We start from the raw sequence: 20,095 nt of genomic DNA on the forward strand, positions 1-20,095 counted from the left end.
ACAACCCCAGGTGTGTGCAGGGGACACATGTGGCTGCCTGGTGCTGTGCAGGTGAAGGCTGAGGGGACACAGACCTGGCCACAACCACATCACCCCAGCCTGGCCCCGTACACCCATGCCAGTGGGCTGGAGCACTCACCATCCTCATTTTGGAGAAGTTCACCAGGCCATCCTCAGTGTAGTTCGGGGTGCCCTCCTCGATGAATGCCAGGTCAGTCAGGTACATGCCCAGGTAGGGGACACACGGAGGATCACAACTTCGGGAGTAAACCAGAAAGAAATGAGGGAGGAAAGTACCATATTTTGGAGCTTGGGGCAGGATAGGGGAGAAGGGGGCAACTCCACAGTCAGCAGAACTGGAAGGATTCTCTCTAATATAGGAAAGCTCTCCCAGGGAAGGCTGCTGGTCTCCTGGGCCTCGTCCCCACCAGCTCAGCAGGACAAGCAAGACCTGTGGCTGTGCCCCTCACAAAGCCATGGGATGCAGGAGGTGAGCTGAGGGCAGCTTTTACAGAGGGTCAGGAAGACCTTTAGAAGCTTCCATGGGCAACATGGTCTAGTGGAAGGGGGCCCTGCCCAGAGAGGGGTATGAAACAAGATGAGATTTAAGGTCCCTTCCAACCCAAACCATTCTGGGATTTGAAGATTCTATGACAGTGATGGGGAAAATTTTTCTCTGGTGTCTGGCAGTGATTTTTCCCTTTGCAGTCCCTTTCATTCCCATCTTTCCACACGCTGCACAAAGGAGCAGCTCAGTCCTGGGGATCACTTTGCCAGCCACTGTTCTGGCTCAACAGGACACCCTTTAGTGCTGGCTCCAAATGATCCTGGGAGCAGACCTCCAGGTCCCCCCCTACTGCAGACCCCACAACAGCCAGCAGCAGCCACAGGAGAGGAGGAGAAGCACCATTCACTCACTTTTTCAGTGCCTCCCTCAGGTTCTTGAACCTGCCTTCTGACGACACCAGCTTCTGGAGCTTGTCAATCAGAGCCTTCGTCTGCAAGAAACCAAAGTGCTGCTCTGTGGGGGCCTGGAAGAACCCCCGCTCCCTGCGGCCAGGGGGTGAAGCCTGTGGAGCCACAGGGTCACTTCCTTCCTACCCTGCCCAGGGCACTTCACCCCATCAGCTGCTCCTACACTTCCACAGGTACAACTGTGCCCTGGCCATCACACCTGGCTACTGGTTAGCAGGCTGTGCACTCGCTTCCTCCCCCTGCTCCCACCTCTGCCCTCATCAGCACTTGTTTTCATTCACAGATTTATCATTTTATAGGAAAAAATGACTGCTCCTGGCTGATAGGAGCCCACAGTGGTGCTGGTTCAGCTGTGTCTGGCTCCACACCAGTAAGTGCCAGCTACTCCTGTACCACATACCTCAAACAGGAATTCATTCTGCTCATCCATAACTGGTCTGAGGAGCCCAGAAAACCAGTTAAAGAGAGTCTCTCTGTGTGTGCAGGGGCTCTCTGGGAAAGGTTTAACTGCACGTCTGACTTGCAGGGTGGGGCTAGTCTCTTCTCACAGGTAACAAGTGACAAGGGGAAAGGAGTTGTGACAGGAGAGGTTTAGACTGGATACAGGGAAAATTTCTTAATGGCTGTCCAGCCCTGGCACAGCTGCCAAGGAGGGATTTAACAGATATGTGGATGTGGCACTTGGGGACATGGGTTAGTGGTGGCCTTGGCAGTGCTGAGGGAACAGTTGGACTTGCATGGTCTCAGAGAGCTTTTCTAATCCAAAAAATCCTGTGATTCCATGAATAAACGCAACTCCAAGGCAGGATCTGGCTGCCCACACACCACCTCCCTCCTGAGAACAACCTGAAACACCTTTCTCTGTTTTCTAACTCTTTTTCGATGCCTGTCTCATCCTGCCCCAACACCATCCCACTCATCTCACCAAACCCCCCACCTCCCCAGGAGGGGGTCACCCCTACCTGCTTGGAGACCTTGAGCCAGGTTTTCTTGAGGCGGAAGATGGCACTGCGGTTGAGGGAGGAGGTGATCTCCAGCACAGCGTTGTAGTTGTGCAGGCAGCGGCAGATGTCAGCCACTGCCACCCACTTCTCGATGGCGCTGACCCGCGCGTTGATCTCCTCGTTCCGGATGATCTCTGACGCGATCAGGTTACTGACCTTGGGGAGACATGGCGCCCAGCCCGAGCCTTAGCATGATTTTGGGCACAGCTCTGTGTCCTCCAGCCTCACAGCAGTTTTCAGATTTCCCTGCGCTGCAGCAGCCCCAGAAGGAGCAACTGCACCAGGAGATGCTCCACCTGCACTGGGTCCCCGAGGCAGGTAAGGCCCGTGGGGCAGGTGACCCTCACACACCCCAGGCCCTGGGGCAGGGGGGCTGAGCTGCCTCCCCTGTGCCCATCCCCCTGTGCCCTGCGGCTGCACCTACATCATTGAAGTGCTTTGTATTCTTCATGATGTATGGAGTCCTCTCATTCTTCTCCAGCTTCATCCAGCCTTGCCCGAAGAACTCTCTGCAAACCACAGTGGCCAGGTCAACTCTTATTTCCCAATTTTATGGGATGCTCAAGCCCTGCAAGCTCCACTGCATCCACACAGGATGGAGATCCCAGGGTCTTTGCCCCCCACGCTTCTGGAAAGGGACCACATGGATGTGGTTGAAAATGTGATGGTTGTGGGAGGGTCTTCCTGAGCCGATTACCTTGGGGATGCCGGCAGAGAAGCCACAGGGTCAGGACTCAAATCTGCACTTGGGCCAAGTCTGGGCTACTGGCAAAGCCCAGGGAGGCTTTGCACTCTCTGGGGTCAGCCCAGCCAGGCTGCCTGTGAGCCTCTGGGTGACCAGAGCCACCTTTCCTGACCAATGGGGATCACTCACTCATATGGGATCTTCTTGAAGACCAGGTGATCCAGCAGTGTCAGCTGTTCTGCGATCTCCAGGGCTGAATGGTTTTCAAATGGTTCTGCTTTGACTCCCTCAGCCTGCAGGACAGAGGGACAATGGGGCTCACTAGGCAGGAGCACAGTGAGAACTTCCACGTGTCATGAACGCAAACCCAAAGCCAAGGTCGGGCTCCCAAACCAAGGCTTTTCCCCAGCGGAGCCGGGGTATGCGGTGCTGTGCTGGTCCAGAAGCAGCGCAGGCCACAACACATCTGTGCCACGCAGTGCCAGCTCCTCCCAGCCTTGCAAACCCCACGGATTTACTCACACAGCCTTTTGGCTGCTTAATTAACAAAGCACCCAGGGATCCCAGCAGGAGCACCACTGCCTCTGCCTGCCTGCTCCTGCCCAGTAGGGGCAAGATGGCTCTTCCAAGGGATTTCCAGAAAAGCAGGGGAACAGGGATAACCCATGTCCCCAGTGCCTGGCTCTGGCCAAGCAGCACTCGCAGACACGGGTGGGGCTCAGGGTGCCCCCCACATGGAGCCACCCTGGGGGTGACAGCCGAAGCCTGAGGTCCAGACCTGCGTGGAGTCACTGAGTGGTGACTGTCCTCAAACTAATCACAAAGACATCACTGAGACCCGATCCTCAGTCACAGCTCAGGCCAGCACCCAACATGCCCCCACAACCACCCCCACACAACAGCACTAGGACGAGGCTGGTGCCACTCCCTGCAGCACTTCCATCCCTGCTGCCTTCAGGGAAAAGATCAGCCACCAAAAAAAAACAAACCCCACAGACATCCCGCCCAAATAAACCCCAAACAGCCCTGATGACACAGAAGAACCCCCCAAGGTCAACACACATGCACACAAGGGCCCAGCACGAGGCAACAGCGCATTGCACAATCTCTGGGGACAGGGGTTGTGAAAGCTGTGGCAAACAAATACCAGCCAGGTTCCTCCACAGCTCCAGGGCCCCTGGAGAGGCTGCAGGGGCACTTGGGGGTGCAGCTGAGGGGCACACCCCACCAGAGCCCAGGGGGGCAGGTGGTACCGGTGGCACCTGCGCAGGGCAGGGGGCTGCGGGCACCCCAGAGGTACCTGCTGAGGGTCAGCACAACACACACCCTCTGCTCATGGTGTGCTCCCCAAAACCCAGGGCACCCTCCCGTTTCCACCATGCCTTTGACTGCAGATCGCTGCTGCTCAGCCTGAGGAGCAGAGCGAAGCCCCCAGGGCTTGTTTGTTCTCTTCAGAGGAAGTTCCCAGAACACACAGTTATGGGCAACAGCTCAAACAAAGCCCAGGAGGGACTGCCCCCCCCCGCCCCCGAAGCCACCGGCAGAGCCAGAGGACAGAATCTTGTGTGTTTCGGGTGCACCAGGCCAGCTTCAAGTGGCTCTTGTGTTCTTCTGGGAACAGATTTGGTTGGGGTTTTTTTCAATGCAGAAAGGTAGGAAGTGCTCTGCAGCCACCCTGGGGGTTCTAAATCCATGGCACATTCCCAGGGCTCTCCTCCCGGGAAGCAGCACTGATGGCTGAGCCAGAGCCCATCACTTGGAACTGGAGCAGGTTTGGGGACACAGAGGACACGATGGGAACCCCCGGGGCTTTCCCATATGCCTCCAGCAGGCAGAGGCAGCAGCAGGCAGGTGTCTCCGTGCCCTCTCCAGCCATTCTACTGACTGCAGGGGGAATAATGTGCCTGTGGGCTGGTTAGTGTTGCCTCTGCCTGTAACAGATCCAGCTGTGCTCACAGCTGGCCCCTCTCCAGAAAGCCTTTCCCTGCTTTGCAGCTGCAGCCTGACATGGGGCTTGGAGACTCACTCTTCCCCAAGCTGGGTGTGCCGGAGCATCAGGACCTTTGGCTGCTCCCCTTCCACCACCCCAAGCCACCAGGGGCAGGGAGGGAGGAAAGGACTATTTACCATCTGCACAACCTCCTCCAGGGTTATCTGGTTGTCTCCTGGATCCTCCTGCGTCAAGGTCCTATGGCATGGAAAGAAAGGATTACTGCAGCTGGGAAACCACCAGACCCACACAGCTCCAACAGGGCAGCATGGCTCCAAGGACTTGCATGGATCAAACACTTGGCCTGTGTTTCATGAGAACCCTTCGGTCCCATTTCTCATTTTAAAGAGAAAAACGCTCCTGAGCCAAGGCCACGCGGTCCCACGTGTCAGCCCTGCTGCAAGATGAGTGCCCTGCCCTCAGCATGGGGTGGGCACACACTGAGTGCCAGAGCCGCCCTGCTCAGCACAGCCCCTGACCATGGGAGCCACGGTGTCACACCAGCACCCAACAGCAGCAAGGGCCACGCACCCACTGGGTTCAACACTGAACCTCGGCCACGCACCAAGGGGGTCATGGTCACACCCACCACGTCCTGATGGCTGAATGCATCCAGCACCACCCATCCACCTCCTCATCTTCCTCCATGGCACCTCCCAAGCCCCTGGCACAGTCCCTCCTGGAGCCCTCATGCCTGCTGTGATCCCAGGTGAGAGCAGAAACAGCCAGCAGCTGGCACAGTGTCAGGAAAAGCCACCGCCTGCTCACAGACGTTCACCTTATGATGTTGGCAGCCGCTTTCCTCTCCTGGGTCAGGAGCTCGGGGTCATGGATGACCTCCTCCAGGAAGCCGATCACCCGGAACTTCAGCTCCTCATTGGTCTCAAAGTCCTGCCAAAGCCGACACAGCCATGGAATTACTATGCTGGGAGTGACATTGATCCCAGCAGGACTGCTCCTGTCACCCAGCTGGGACAGGGACTGCCTCTTCCTTGGAAAAATCCCAGCACAGGAAGGCACCAGGCTCACTCAGTTCCATTGCATCGGCATCACCAGGCCTGGGAGAGCTGCGTGACTTCCCAGTGACAACCAGTACAGCACCGCTCCCACTGCCCCCAGTCACCAGTGCAGGGAGGGACAGGACAGCAGGGAAATCTCCCAGTGCCCGAGCCCTGACCCCATCCTGAGCATCCCAACTGGCACCAAACCCAGAGACTCCCCTTCCTCTGCACCCAGCTGGGGGGTGATGGCAGATCCAGCTCCCCTCCTCTGCACTCCAACTGTGCCAACACTGGGAGGTGACCCCTGTTCCCCTGCTGGGGGATCCCAGCTGCTCGCTCCTCGCCATCTACACTCCTTTGCTTCATTAAAACCTCAGTGCCAAATTGCCTTCTCAGCTGAACCTTGGCTGAGCTACCCGGCATGCAGCTGAATTCCTGGTGGCAGGGTGGGAGGGAAAGAGGGAAGGAGCCCCCACCACCCACCTGTGAGTGTTTGGACACCCAGTGCCGCAGCACATTGAGGACACGGTTGGTGGCCGCTCTCCGGATCACGAACTCCTTGTCTCCGTTCCGCTGGTCCGTCGGGAAGCCTGAAACTGCCAGTGAGCCCTTAGCACAGCACAGCTCCCTGAGGAAGCACTCACAGCTGCTGTAGGGCTGCCGAAGGAGCACCCCCCTTCCTGAGCACCCCTGAGCTGCTGCATCAGGAGGCAGTGGGACACCTGGGGCCACCTGTAACCTGCACATCCCTTGGGCAGCACCATGCCCAGACTCCCGGGACATGGCCTGGAGCAGGCACTGAGCTCTGGGGGCTCTGGGGGCTCTGGGCTCCCCCAACAGGGCTCTTCCTGGCCACAGTGGGCCTGGAGGGAAACGCATCTGGGAATGGTGGAAATGGGCAGCCCAAAGGCACTCCCTCAGGGGCAGGTACCTGCACTGGCGAGGGACATCCTGCGGTATTTCTCCTTGGTGGGAGTCCCCTCGTTGGCCCCCGCCGTGGCGATGGCGAAGGCGGAGGTAGCGGACAGGGCGCTGCGGGTGCTGTCCAGGTCCCGGCAGGACGTCATGACCACGCCGTTGTTGTAGGAAAACAGTGAGAAATCTGCGGGAGAAGAAATCCAACAGCCTTGTGGGCACCGCTGCTCCCCACATGTGCCAGCCCCCCACCACACAGGCACCCCCAGACCTGGACCTTGGCTCACTCATTACCTGATGAATTTTTGCACTTGATGGACTTGGGAGTTGTTGGAGATTTCGTTGGGGAAGTTTCAGCTTCTGCTTCATCGCTGTGGTTGGGATCCGTGTCCGACTCTTCCCTGACAGACACCTCTGAGCCTGGGGGGAACAGGGAACCCCTTTACACCCACTGCACACAAATACAGCCACGTTTTAGTTCTTCCCAATTTTCCTGAAGTCTAACCCATTCCAGCTTTGGATGCGGCCACCATGTATAGAAAAGGTACAGAGTTCTGCCGTTTCTGTGGGATATTTTGGAACAGGTTTTTTGTTTGAGGTGGGGGAATTTGGGTGGTTTTTTTGCTCTTGTTATTAAAAGTTACTGAGGTTTCAGGAGGCAGGAGCTCTCTGTGCGTGCACCTAAACTGGCCCCTCTGCGCCAGAGCCCCCCATCCCCAAACCCGCAGGGACTCACTTTGCTTGCCTGGCAGCGACTCCTCTTGCTTTTCTGAGGTCGCTTCTCCTTCATCAGGGATTTTATTGGGATAGCTACTGGACACGTACAGCTTGTTGATGTCCAGAGTGGTCTTGCTGAAGGGGGCCATGGAGGAGTACACACCGGCGTAGCCGTTGGAGGAGCAGCTCAGCGCCGCCAGGTCCAGCGCCTTCCCCCCCGTGATGATGGGGATGTTGAGGGACAGCTTCCTCCGGCGGCTGGGGGACGAGGACTTGGTGATGGAGAGTGGCGGCGGTGATGAGAACTTGCGGTTGGCTCTAGGGGACTTGGGAGGCTCCCCATAGAGCAGCTTGTTGTTCTGGCTGTTTGCAAACAGGAGCTCCAGGGACCTTGGAGAGACAGGGAGAGGCTGAGCTGGCACTTGCCCTACCCAGGAGATTGTGGGGATCCCCCCATGGCACTGGGATCCCGGGACATCCCCCCAGGTACAGCAGAGCCAACAAGAGCCCCATCACCCCGCGGCCACCACTTGGCCCTCCCAGGAGTGGGGACATCTGCAGAGCTTAGATTCATCTCCTTGCCCTGTTTGGGGGTGTCACAGCCCATGAGGAGCAGGTGACACAGTCCCAGGGTGGCACCAGGGCTGGGCAGGTTTGGGGCACCGAAACAGCAGGCAGGGGATGGAGGAGTGGTGGCACAGTCCCCCCAGATGCCATAGGTCCTCGGGAGACAGGACAGGTCCCAGGGCAGCATCGGGGCCAGGCAGGGTGGGGGTACAGAGACTGGGGACAGAGAGGGGATGAAGAGCAGTGGCAGGGTCCCCCCACCAGGGACAGGAGAGGTCCCAGGGAGCGCTGCAGCCTCACCGTGCAGGGATGGCACTGATCGGCTTCTTGTAGATGGTGATGAGCTTGTCGAGGACGACGAGGGCGGTGGTGAAGACGCGGTAGGAGTGCAGGAACGTGTTGAGGAAGTCGATGCTCAGGAAGCGCAGGTCCGTCAGCCTCTCCAGCAGCCGCTCCACACTGGCATAGCGGATCTGCAGGACCTTGCAGGAATTCATCGTTTTACTGAACCTAATGTCAACATCATCACAATACAAGCTGGCATCAGACCTGCAGAGAAACAAGATATCTGTGGTTCCAGCCTGGAACGAAACCAAGAGACCATGGAAAGCGGTGCAGGAACGAGCCTTGTTCATATGGGGTGTCCCCATGAAAAACGCAGCTGGGAATGCTCCCAGGGGAAAACCTGGAAGCCCACACCCTGGAATGGGTGGAGTGCTCAGCAGGCAGAAAGATGTGGATGGGCCATCCCCGGGTGCACACAAACCAAGCCCCTTCCCCTGCCTGGCAGCAGGGAATGGGGCAGGAACACCCCTGTGCTGCCCCATCCCACCAGCTGGGACCAGCCCGCCTTGTCCCACACGTGTCCCAGCACAGCCTTTGCACCCCAGTGCCTACAGGGATGATAGCCCCCGGGCCCCTCCCTTCTGGCACTTTTACCCCCTCCTTACTACTGTTATTTTCCTCTAAACTCTCCACTTTGACATTCCCACCTCCCCAGGCACATCCCACACAAATCCCTCAACAGCTTATTAACGCTCCTAATCACCACACTGGAACAGCCCACAGAGCACACAGGGAGGCTGCAGGGGTCCCAGGGAGGTCCCAAGGCTCCTGGCAACATTTGGCTGCCACAGGAGCTGTGTCCCAGCCCTCTCCACACTCACTTGATCATCTGGGGCACGGTGACCTTGGAGTTCTCCTCGAAGGCGTTCATCATCAGGCCGTTGCAGCGGATGTTGTCCACGCACTGGAAGAGACACGGGTGGGAGGGGAACAAAGTCAGGGTTTGGCTTTATCCAGACCAGACACATCCCTGCTCACTGCATCCCACCTCCAACACGAGAGCAGGCAAGGCCATGGCCCAGCAGAGGCGGCAGGGAGCAATCCCTACTGAACTGGGAGCTCTGCCACTTCCTCCCACCTGGGAGAAACGTTTTCAGGGTCATTTGCAGAAAGCAAATGAAGAGCAGGTGGAAACTGTACCATGTGTCGGAGTCAGAGGAGGAACCCACATCCCAGACCAAGGTGTGCAGGAGGGCAGTGACGGGACAGACCCCACTGCAGCTGTGTCACCTTCCTCCTCCACCTCCTCCTCCTTGAGCCACCAGACACCTCAGTGGCAATGGCCGGGCTCTGGGTGCACCCTGGCTCCCAGTCAGCCCCAAGGAACCCCTCTGCTCCCCCTGGGTGGATACCCAGGGCTCAGTGTTCCACCTAAGCAAAACCTCAGCCTGCAGCAGATCCCGACACCCCAACAGCACCAGGAAAGCTCCACAGGGCTCACAGTGGGGCCACAGTCACACAGCAAACCAGGAGTTAACCTGGGTGCCCAAACCGATGCCACAGCCCAGCAGGGATCAGCCCAGCAGGGATCCCATGGCAGCTCCTCATCCTGATATCTCCACACACAACACCCCCTCCCTGCTGGGTCCTACCTGGCTGATGTCACTGGTCCATGCAGCCTTCTCCTGCCTGGACGAGGCCACGAGGATAACGGTGAAAGATGAGGAATCTTTTGGCTCCACCACGATTTTGAAGTCAAGGTGGTCAATGTCTTGTCCTGATGTTTTGGCTTTGGAACAGAAAACCCCACAGAGTGATTGGGAAAGCCTTTCCCATCCCCTCTCTCCCAGCAAGGGCTTTAGTCAGATTCTAAGGTGGGTTTATTCAGGTTTTTGTGGGTTGTTGGCTGCCCCAGGAAGGTCAGGTCTGTCTAAGTGTGGGTCTGCTTGGTTGTCAGTAAATAATTAACCTAATTAAATCTCAATTGTGGATTCCTTGTATCTATTGGCACCTGAATTCGATCCACCCCCCACCCACCTCCCCACCACGTACCGTCCTCATCGGTGCTCTCGGGCTCCTCCACCAGCGTGCAGTCGATGAGTGAGATCACTCCATTCTGCAAGGGGGGCAAGATGGGCTCAGCAGAGGGACCCTGGGGGCTGGGGATCCCCCGGCCCCCCATTACAGCCCCCACCCAGGGCGGGAGTCATGGTTCAGCAGTGGGACCCCCCCAGGGGCTGGAGGTTCCTCTATCCTCGGCCCCCACCCCAGGGATAGGGACAGGTCGATGCCCCCAGGGAGGGCACTCACAGCCCAGGGGACGGGGGGGACACACAGCCCATGCCCAGCACAGAGCCTGCTTTCACTGGGAAAAAAAATCTGTGCCCGCTGGGATCTCTGGGTTTTCCTTGTCGAACTGATCAACTAATTTGTTTATAAATTATTTAATAGGAGCTTTAAATTTAATTTTCCCGAAGTCTGTTGTTGCAATTATCAGCTCTTTGCCACGGACTGTAATTCTTCAAACTGATAATTTAATGCCAGTAACAAGCAATTTCTGTAAGATTCTTGCTCAATTAACTGCCAAACTTCCCCAAATAAACACAGGAGCCCAGGGAGCAAGCAGAGGAGCCGGGAGCACTACAGACAGTTTGGGCTGTGATTCCAGTTTCTTCCAGAATAGACTGTCAGCGTTTCTGCTGCAGATCAGGGTAAATTCTTTTATCAAGATCTTGTAGTTTCTCATCTCTCCCGTGACTCAGCTCCGATAAGGACCACGTGAAATAAATCCGTGTGGCCGAAGGCTCCCAGCCCAGCACTCCTGGGGCTGCGCCAGGGGAGGGTGAGGTGGTCCCTGGACCCCTCTGTCACCAAGAGCCCGGCCAGCTCAGAGCACAGCTGGGCCACCCTCTGCCCCCTCCCCAGGGCCGGGGAGCAGCAGCAGCCACCCACCCCTTGCCGGGTCCCCCTGGCGCCCTCACCTTGGTGAGGTGCAGCTTTCCCCCGGAGCCGCGGGTGCAGATGATGAGGTGCTTGGAGAAGAGGAAGCACTGCCGCTCACCCTCCTTCCTGAGCGACAGCGAGCCCAGCCGGCCCCGCGTGATCTTCCCCTTCTCCGACATCGGCACCTGGATGAGGGACCCTGCGGGGGCAGCTGCCGTCAGCCCCGGCACCGGGGCAGCGCTGCGGGGCACGGGCCCACGCGGGACAGCACCGAGCGTGTCCCCGAGTGCCAGGGCTGGGAGCAGCCCCCCAGGTTAGGGTCACCCAGCAGCTGAGAGGCACCAACCATGGCCCCCAGCCCACCCTGTACCCACATCCCAGGGCACCCCACCGGCACTGGGAGCTCAGCGTGGTCCTGCTGCTTCCCTGGGTGGGGAAACAGCCAAAATGCACCTCCTGCGCCACGATGTGGAAAAACACAGTGACAAAACTGCCTAGAAGTGCCAGAACTGCCTGAACGTGATGTGCTTCTGATCAGTGAAAACTAAGAAATTAGTTATGTTTTTAAATTTCACAGGCCAGCAGAGCACACAGGACAGGGACAGGGACAGGGACAGGGAGATGGGGCTCGTGGTCACCGCAGAGGGGAGGGAGGTTGGCACCGACACAGACCTTGTCTGACGAAGGTCTGGCTGGTGTCCAGCAGGATCTCACACCCCTCGATGATCATCCTCTCTATTGCCAGGTTTTTCCGAATATTTTCAGTCTCACTCACTTCATCATGCATTATCCTGAAGGAGGGAGAGGAGGAAATTGGAGCTGGGATGGGATCTGCACAAGTTTTCCCAACCCCTTTGGACACATGGTTGGGCTGCACCAGGTAAAACCAAAACTGAAGGAATATCAAGGGAATTACAGCAGTATCCACCCAGAGAGAGTCAGGAGCTGTACATCTGCCTGGACTGTACCTCCAGGCTGATAAATATTGAAATCTGAGTGCTTGGAAAACACAAAATTCAGATTTAGGGCAGACAGATCCCCCCATCGCCAGCCCCCTCTGATATTCCTGCTCCTTGAGGAGTGGGAAAAGGGATGGAAACTCTTTACAGAACTTAAAGTGCACTGGTGGGTTTGGCACTGACACCCAGAACACTCCAATCCATGGGCTGGGGGGGGAAGAGGACAAAAACCAGGGAATTATGGCCCATTCCCAAGTGCTCATGTGGAGATCTCGGAGTCACTTGGTGCTGTCCCGTGGGGCAGCCCCACCAGTCCTGCCAGCCCTCAACAGAGGACAGAACCAGACACTGAGCCATCCCAGTCCTCCAAAGCCCTCATTTCATCATCCAGGAGCCCTGGGAAACACTGCCCCCGGCCAGAAACAGCCAGGACCCGTCCCACACCCCAGGGATGGATCAGCAGCTCTCACCTGGACAGCTCTTCCAGCTTGGACTTGGCATAATCCAGGCTGTTCCTCTCCACGTGTTCGTGGGGGGTGTGAGCCAGCAGCTCGTGCAGTGTCAGGATGTACCTGGGGATCTGCAGCACGAGGGAGCAGAGCAGAGGTCAATGGGGGGCACTGGGGCCAGCAGGGGCCCACCCTGGGCTGCTCCTGCCATGGCTGGGGACACCCTGGCCAGGGACACCCTGACCTGAGAGGTTAAAGCTTCAAAGCTGCTTGTGCCAAAGCTGAATGAAGAGGGGGAACAATGTGGGGCTGTGCCCTGCTGTTCCCTGTCCAAGTCCCAGAGGTGTGGGGTAACCATGGAGCCAGCAGCACCCAGAGTCCTCCCGCAGTGATGGCCCAAGCAGGTCCCAGGAACCATGTGGGACCACCAGGGTCCAGCCCTGGGCCACCTTCACCCAGGCTTTGCCTCCCCACCATACGATGCCAGCTGTGGGGATGGGGTTTGCATTGCCTATTCCATCTCCCTCAGCATCCTTGGGGCCAATCCTGGCTCCAGTGGTCACCTGGAACATGGGGTAGGTGAGGAAGGTCTCCAGGGTCCTCTCCTCGCAGTCAGGCTTGGCCTCGTAGTGCTTGAGCAGCTTGTCAAAGTCCCGGTTCTGCTTGCAGTGGGCCAGGATCTGCAGGCTGTACTGGTGGTTCCGCACGAACTCCTGGTAGATGTTCAGCATGGGCAGCAGGATGTCGAACAGGTCGGCTGCAGGCAGAGCAGGGCAGGTGGGTGGGATGCACCGGCCCACGCCTGCAGCCCGACACAGTCCCCTGATCCCCTCACCCACCCAGAGCAACCCTGAGCTCTCCTGCTCCTTGTGTCCCCCCAGCTCTGCCCAGTTTGAGTTGGAAGAGGATCTAGTGGGACACAGTGATGCTCTCCAGCATCAGCCTCCTTGTGCACAGTCCAGTCCCACCTCCCACCTCCCGGCAGAACCAGGAACACCAGAATTTGGCTGCCCTGGGGTTTTTTACTCTGTGGCTGACATGACCAAGTGAGGACATGGTGTGTGGTGTGTTTTGCTGCTGGTTGGCAAATGCCTGTGGAGCTGCAGAAGGAGAAGGAGCAGCAGGAGGAGGAGGCAGCAGCACTCACCCAGCACCAGTGTGGGCCAGCTGGAGATCCGTGCCTTCAGGCCTTGGTAGAAAATTTGGTGCAAAAACATGATTGTTTCACTGGAAGAGGAACCAAGACAGGACTAAGCCAAACCAAGAACAGACAGATGAACAAGAGGTAAATAATAAGGAATTAGACAAAATCCTCAGCCCAGGGGGAGCGGGGCAACCCTTGAGCTGGCTGGGAGACAGCTGCTCAAGGCAGTGCAGAGGGTTCCTGGAGGCACAGGGAGAGAGGGAGCTGCAGGCTCCCAGGGAGCCCTGGCGCTGAGCACCCAGGGCCCAGGGAGGGCAGCAGGTGTCCAGAGCTGCTGGGATGCCCCAGAGCTCCTGGAGCCCAGGATGGAGCTCACCTGTTGAGGAAAATGCTGCTGACATCATCATGTGTGATGGGCGGCTTCTTGGAGCTGGCAGCCATCCGCAGCGGCCGCAGGAAGTTGTTGACGAGGATGTGGAGCTGCTGGACATACTCGGCCTCAGCCTCCAGCATGCTGAACACCACCTGGTTCCTCTTGCGCATGCTGTCAGCATGGGGGGACCTGATGTAGTCCTGAATGATGGTCTTCCACTTCCTCCGGCACAGCCAGCCCCGCAGGAAGCTCTGCACCTGAGGGAGCAGCAGCTGGGAGTTAGGGACAGGACTGGGGGCCAGGCAGGCACCCTCGCTCGGCACGGGGCAGCCGGGAGGTTCCCTGGCTCTGTACCGAGCTGCTGCCTCTTCCTGGTGCTGCTCTGAACTCTCCAGGCTGGGAATCCAATGGCTCATTTGAATACCTGTCACAGGGTGCCCAGAGAAGCCGTGGCCGCCCCATCCCTGAAGTGTTCAAGGCCAGGTTGGATGGGGCTTGGAGCAACCTGGGATAGTGGAAGGTGTCCCAGCCCACGGCAGGGGGTGGAACAAGATGAGGTTTAAGATCCCTTCCTTGTGTAACTGGGCACCTGCAGCATGTCCCGCTCTGTGCCCAGCGCTCCGGCCCCCAGTAAAGGGGGTGCCTGGGCCGGTCTATTGCTCCCTGTGGGAATGCTGCTGGGGTGATGGCTTTTCCTTTGCCAAAATAAAAGCTGTGACAACCATGGGAACAGAAGTCAGAGGGGCTGGTGGTGCAGGAGCCAGCACTGGCCAGGACACCTCGTGCCCTGCTAACAGACGGGCTCCCACTTGGGCAGAACACATTTTCCTCCTAAAAACCCTGCTGACCGAAGCACCTGCTCAGACACCCCCTTCAGCCCCCCAGGGAGCGTGTCTGCTGTGCCTGCTGGGACCCCCCGGGTGCCAACCCTCACCACCACCCACCTTCTTGATCTTCTTGATGTCGCTGTCGTCATCACTGGGCACGCTGCTCTGGCTGGCCTGGATGCGCTCGTGGTCCTTGAGCAGGGATGCGATCTGTGGGCACAGAGGTGAGCAGCTGCCTGGTGCCACCCAGGGGCCGAGGGCATGCCAGGGGCCGAGGGCATCCTGGGCACCGAGGGCATCCCAGGGGCTGAGGGCATCCCAGGGGCTGCCCCTGTGTAGGGGAACGGTGTGAGCCTCCGGTTTAACAACAGACACGGACACATCATGCTGGGTCTGCCTTAACGGGCATCACAGACTCACAGAACCACAGGCCCACAGAGTATTTCAGACTGGAAAAGCCCTCTGACATCATGAAGTCCACCTGATCACAACACTGCCAAAGCCACCACTAAGCCACCATTGTCCTCAAGTGCCACATCCGCATGGCTTTTAAATCCCTCCAGGGATGGGGACTCAATTGGTGGATGAAGCAGATGAAGAAACCTGCCAGAGCTATCAGGGCTCCTCAAACTGTCCCCAACACCTCAGTTGAGGAGTACTCCTGAACACACTGCCAGCACCGGGACCTGGAAATCCTGCCAGGTGCCCAATCCAAACCCCATCCCTGTTCCCCAAAAAAGCCTTCACAGCGAGTCAAGAAACACAACTTGGAGAGAAAATGGCAGAAAAACCTCGAGCATTTGGACCCCAAAATGTGCAGGCGGGGAGCAGCCCCCCCAGCCGTGCTTCCCGCACATGTGGGATCACAGCCATCAGCTCCCGGGTGTTGGTTTCGCTGTTTCTCCCTGTACTTTCTCTCCCTCCTCTGCTCATCGTGTGTCCCGGCCCCCACGGCCAAAACCACTTGGAAAGTGACAGGAAAAGGCAAGAAAGCAGCACATGTGCCATCCAGAATGTGGGAAATTGGGAAAATGTGATCTGGATTTTGATTTTATAGAAGAGAACAGAAGAAAACAACTTGGAAAGAGGACTCTCTTGTGGGGGGAAGATGTCCCATTTTGGACAGAAAGGAAAAAAGGTGGAGTTTGGTGTCTGGACTGTTTGGAAAAAGCAAGAACACGCCAGAGCTGGTGGCCACAGGCTCATGGTCACCGAGCCAGCTTCTACACATCTGTTTCACCACATTTCATTATATGGATCAGATGTTAGAGGAGATTTTAGAGCTTTTTGCTTTCTATGTGCTCTCCCAGGGAGCCCTGAGTCCTCAGGACCCGCTCCACACCCCCTGCACTGAAGGTTTTGTGGGCACCAAAGCCACCCCCTGCCAGGATGGAGGGACCCACAGAAGGGGGTTGACAGTGCCATGGTTTTATTCTGGTTTCTTTTTTTTTTTTAAATTGAGTGAGCAAAATTTCCACATTACAGTAGGAGCTGATAATTTGATCCCTGCTTCAAAGTATGGGGAAGAGTGAAAACCCCCACACCAACCAAGGTGACAGCAGTGTGTCTGAGCCTGGGGAGGAGATGCTGCAGCTGTGCTCAGCTCGTTCCAGGGATCACAACATCTCCCACCTCCCTGGATCCAGCTCCTGGGGGTGCTCATTGTCCTGCCTTGGTCCCTCAGGGGGTTGGGGATCACCCTGACTTGGAGGCTGGACCAGACCTGGGGAGCAGGATCAAGGTCCCAGGAGAACACCCCCCAAATGGGGGGCACAGTCTGCAACCAGGGCAGTTTTAGGGCTGATCTGTTCTGCTGGAGAGCAGAAAGAGCACAAAGCCAGCACTCCTGGGAAGGGTTTGTGGCACCTCAGCCCTGCAAGACTAAAAGAACCTTCAGCACACCCCAGCACATGGTCAGGGATTGCTATTGACCAGCCCATTTGAACCCAAAAATTCAAAATTTAAGGAAAAGCCCACCATTAGGACAGGTGAAACCACCCCTGCCCTCACTGTCTCTTCAGATACCTCTTCTGGGGCAATTTTGAGGTTTTGAGTGATTTGGCATCGAGGTCTCAGCCCTGCCAACCCACTCGTGGCTGCCCCCACCCCGATGCCACTGCCCACCCCCCTGCCAGGCAAGAGGAGGGAGCTGGCAGCAGCACCGGCTCTGGGGTGTGCCAGGGTGCCCCACGCTCACTGTCGCCACTGCCCACCCACCGCAGCAGCAGTGCCAGCAGCACCCGCAGGCAGAGCCCAGGCGGTGAGGGGCACCCGGGGGGCACAGTGCTGCAGGGCAGAGCCAGGCAGCACGGGGGTGGCCAGGAAACAGGGGATACCCCACTGCCGAGCATCCCCTCTGCCAGCGAGCATCTCCCACAGCACCAGGCAGCCCTGTTACCACCGAGGGTTCTCCCTCTGCCGAGCATCCCCAGTGCCACAGAGCAGACCCCCACCGAGGAGCATCGCCCCCAGTGCCAGGCATCTCCTGAGCCTCCTCCTCCCAGGTGCCCCAGGGACACGCGTGTCCCTCGGCACCGTCTGCTGAGTCATCTGTGCACCTTGCTGCTGTCTGCCATATCCGGCCTCGTGTCACCCTTCCCACACCCGGCAGGGAACTGCTGCCAGAGCTCCCGGGGCACGCTGCAGGCAGGGGCTCCCCGGGCTAATCCCACAGGATTGCACAGAGCAGCATCCGTGTGGTCACAGCGCCGAGCACAGCGAATCCCTGGGGTTCCGGGGAGCACGAGACACCCTCTGCCCCGCTCAGGTGTGCCCCACTGCAGAGCTGCCTCCTGCTCTGGGATCCCAGCATCAAAGGGACGTGGAGCTGCTGGAATGATTCCAGAGGAGGACACGGAGAGGGTGGAATAGGAGGGTCTGTAAGATCCCTTCCAGCCCAAACTGTTCTGGCATTCTAGGACACAGCGACTGTTTTCTTCGCTTACAAGAGGCAAGGACCAGCCCCGGTGCTCCTTGCTGGTGTGAACTCTTCCCTATTCCAACAGCTTCCTGGCTCCAGGGATCATCTCAAGCCCCCCACACGCACAGTGCTGGGATGGCACAGCTCACAGCCACTTGCTTCATCACTCCTGCCAGAAAAATCCCCAAGGGGGGGGCGATGCCCTCACCCCTCCTGCAGGAGAAGGGCCAGCCCGGTGTCACTAAAAGAAGCAGAACCACACCAGCGGTGCCACCCCCAGCCCCTGCCCACACGGGGATGCCACCCGCCCTCCCACGGGTCACCCCAGGAGCGTCAGTGCATCCACAGGGCAGCACCAGGCGCTTCACCTCGGCCTTGAGGCGCTCGATCTCGATCTCCCCGTCCTCGATCTGCTGCCGGAGTTGCTTGGCAACGGTCTTCTCCGTCTCCACGATCTGCAGGAGATGGAGGTACTTCTGCATCAGCGCCTCGTGCTCTGTCGCCAGGTTCCTGTAGCTGCAGCAGACACGGCCGTGAGCATCCCTCCCCTGCAGACCCTGCCCCGCGGCCCCGGCATGCGACCCCAGCATCAGGGGCTGCGGTTTGGCAAGGGCTCCTCCTTCCCAGGGCCTCTGGCTCACACCCCAGCAGGGGGAACAAAGCAGGGGGCAGTTCCCACAGCTGGGAATGCTGCTGCTCAGAAAGGGCCCATCTGGTGAGGATACGGGTTCCCACAAGGGGCAAACGGAAAGGACAGAGCAAACTTTAATGAAATCAGAGGAGACAAAAAAGATCCCCAAACACCCATGGACGAACCTGTCACCTGCCACATTCCAAGAGTTTAAGAAGAAGAAGACCACATGTGGCGCAAGCACCTACAAAGTCCTACTCTTGGCAGGGGCTGCAGGGGATGGTGTTTCTCCCATTCCCTGCACACAGCTCCCACCTGATCCCACACCTCGCTGCCAGCCCAGCACTTCCTTCCCCCGAGGGGCATCTGCACTGTGCTGGCTCCTGACTGCTCTCCATGGCAGGTGGACTGTGCCAGCACTCCCATGGCACAGACAGGATCCTGGACAAACCCCTTCCTGACCAGGTTTGCTATCCCAGGTGAATCCCTTCCAGATGGGCTTAGAGCCTGAGGGTGAATCAGGCATCCCTCTGGCACCAGGCTGGGACAGGCAGTGCCAGCCTGCCAGGGTGACCAGTTGCATGGGACAGGGATGGGAATGGGGACCGGGGAACAATTGAACACAGCCCCCACTCAGCATGAGGGTCCCCACCATGGGGCTGGGAGGCAGAAGTGTCCTGCTCTGCCTGCTGGCAGTGTCCAGCTCTTCCTGCCCCCCCCAGCCACCCTCAGCACGGCTTCACCTCGATCCCTCCCCACACACACACAGGCACAGGGCACACCTGGCGTGAGCTATGGCTGCCACCCACTCGTCGCAGTCCTTGGCATCCTCGGTCCTCAGCTCCAGGGTCTTCTGGTTCTCATGGTTGAAGTTAACAGTGAAGTAGTGCTGCGGGGGCGAGCACAGGGGTTACGGTTATGCCCCACACAGGGCTGGCAGAAAGCACTTCCTGACCCACCACAGGTTGGGTCATTGAAAAAAAACATGTTTGGAAACACCAGGAGCCCGGCCACAACGTGCTGCCCTCAGCACAGCCATGCCACTGGCGAGGAAAATCCAAGAGGAAATCCTGCTGGGCAAAGACCCAGCTTCAGGAAAACCTAAATCTACCAAACCCACTTAAGTCCAGGGGGCTGCAGTCCTGAATATGTGGCAACCACCCTGCGGACACCCTCACCTGGGGAACGGGCAGAGGAGCAAGGATGCTGAGCTGGAGCTGCATCCACACCTGCATCCACAGGTTAATGCTTGGACTCAATGGTCTTAGAGGTCTTTTCCAACCTTAATGATTCCTTGATCCTACGATCCCTGCCTGCATCCCTGCCTGTGTGGACAGCGAGCCCCTCGGGCACACGCTGGAGCCCCGCAGCCGCCCGGGAGGTGATGCCGAGCAGAGCCCGGGTCCCTCGTGTTGTGCTCCCCGGGGCTCCGGGGGGTGGCCACAGTGTGGGGCTATTTTTAGCCTCCCTTGACATTTCCAGTGTTTGTGCTAATTGTGTGCGGTGCCGCCGCCGCCGGGTTTGTGCCGCTCCTCTGCTTCCCTGCAGTCTCCAAGGAAACAGGTACCACGCTGCAGTGCTGGATACTGCCTGGAATAACTGGGCTAAACCAAACCCACTGGAACGAGCTCATCCTGACATCATCTGCTCCTCTGTTGGGTTTCATGAGGGACCTGAATTCACAGGTAAAAACTGCCTCAAACCCAAGGA

The 20,095-nt window shown here is 58.1% G+C and overlaps 1 protein-coding gene across 2 annotated transcripts in view; it reads right to left on the bottom strand.

Moving 5' to 3' along the window:
• The window catches only part of RASGRF1 (Ras protein specific guanine nucleotide releasing factor 1), a 29,964-nt gene that overhangs the window by 1,752 nt on the left and 8,117 nt on the right, over positions 1 to 20,095 (bottom strand). Inside the window, exons 2-25 of one of the 2 annotated variants that reach the window (XM_042039335.1) lie at positions 19,168 to 19,274; positions 18,123 to 18,270; positions 14,952 to 15,044; positions 14,011 to 14,264; positions 13,638 to 13,717; positions 13,054 to 13,247; positions 12,512 to 12,621; positions 11,755 to 11,873; positions 11,121 to 11,281; positions 10,192 to 10,255; positions 9,792 to 9,928; positions 9,021 to 9,103; positions 8,155 to 8,364; positions 7,307 to 7,677; positions 6,865 to 6,990; positions 6,587 to 6,757; positions 6,139 to 6,251; positions 5,433 to 5,545; positions 4,792 to 4,852; positions 2,854 to 2,957; positions 2,404 to 2,488; positions 1,938 to 2,135; positions 919 to 998; positions 140 to 257 (exon numbers count right to left, since the gene is read on the bottom strand). In XM_042039335.1, the coding sequence (XP_041895269.1) occupies positions 140 to 257; positions 919 to 998; positions 1,938 to 2,135; positions 2,404 to 2,488; positions 2,854 to 2,957; positions 4,792 to 4,852; positions 5,433 to 5,545; positions 6,139 to 6,251; positions 6,587 to 6,757; positions 6,865 to 6,990; positions 7,307 to 7,677; positions 8,155 to 8,364; positions 9,021 to 9,103; positions 9,792 to 9,928; positions 10,192 to 10,255; positions 11,121 to 11,281; positions 11,755 to 11,873; positions 12,512 to 12,621; positions 13,054 to 13,247; positions 13,638 to 13,717; positions 14,011 to 14,264; positions 14,952 to 15,044; positions 18,123 to 18,270; positions 19,168 to 19,274 (3,300 nt within the window). Of the gene's footprint in view, positions 1 to 139; positions 258 to 918; positions 999 to 1,937; positions 2,136 to 2,403; positions 2,489 to 2,853; positions 2,958 to 4,791; positions 4,853 to 5,432; positions 5,546 to 6,138; positions 6,252 to 6,586; positions 6,758 to 6,864; positions 6,991 to 7,306; positions 7,678 to 8,154; positions 8,404 to 9,020; positions 9,104 to 9,791; positions 9,929 to 10,191; positions 10,256 to 11,120; positions 11,282 to 11,754; positions 11,874 to 12,511; positions 12,622 to 13,053; positions 13,248 to 13,637; positions 13,718 to 14,010; positions 14,265 to 14,951; positions 15,045 to 18,122; positions 18,271 to 19,167; positions 19,275 to 20,095 lie in introns of both variants that reach the window. The other variant, XM_042039334.1, reaches the window with a different exon arrangement.

The sequence above is a fragment of the Corvus kubaryi genome, unplaced genomic scaffold, assembly GCF_017639235.1.
Source record: "Corvus kubaryi isolate FWS band 111438036 unplaced genomic scaffold, C.kubaryi_AGA036_p1.0 37394, whole genome shotgun sequence".
NCBI classification, from domain to species: Eukaryota; Metazoa; Chordata; class Aves; order Passeriformes; family Corvidae; genus Corvus; species Corvus kubaryi.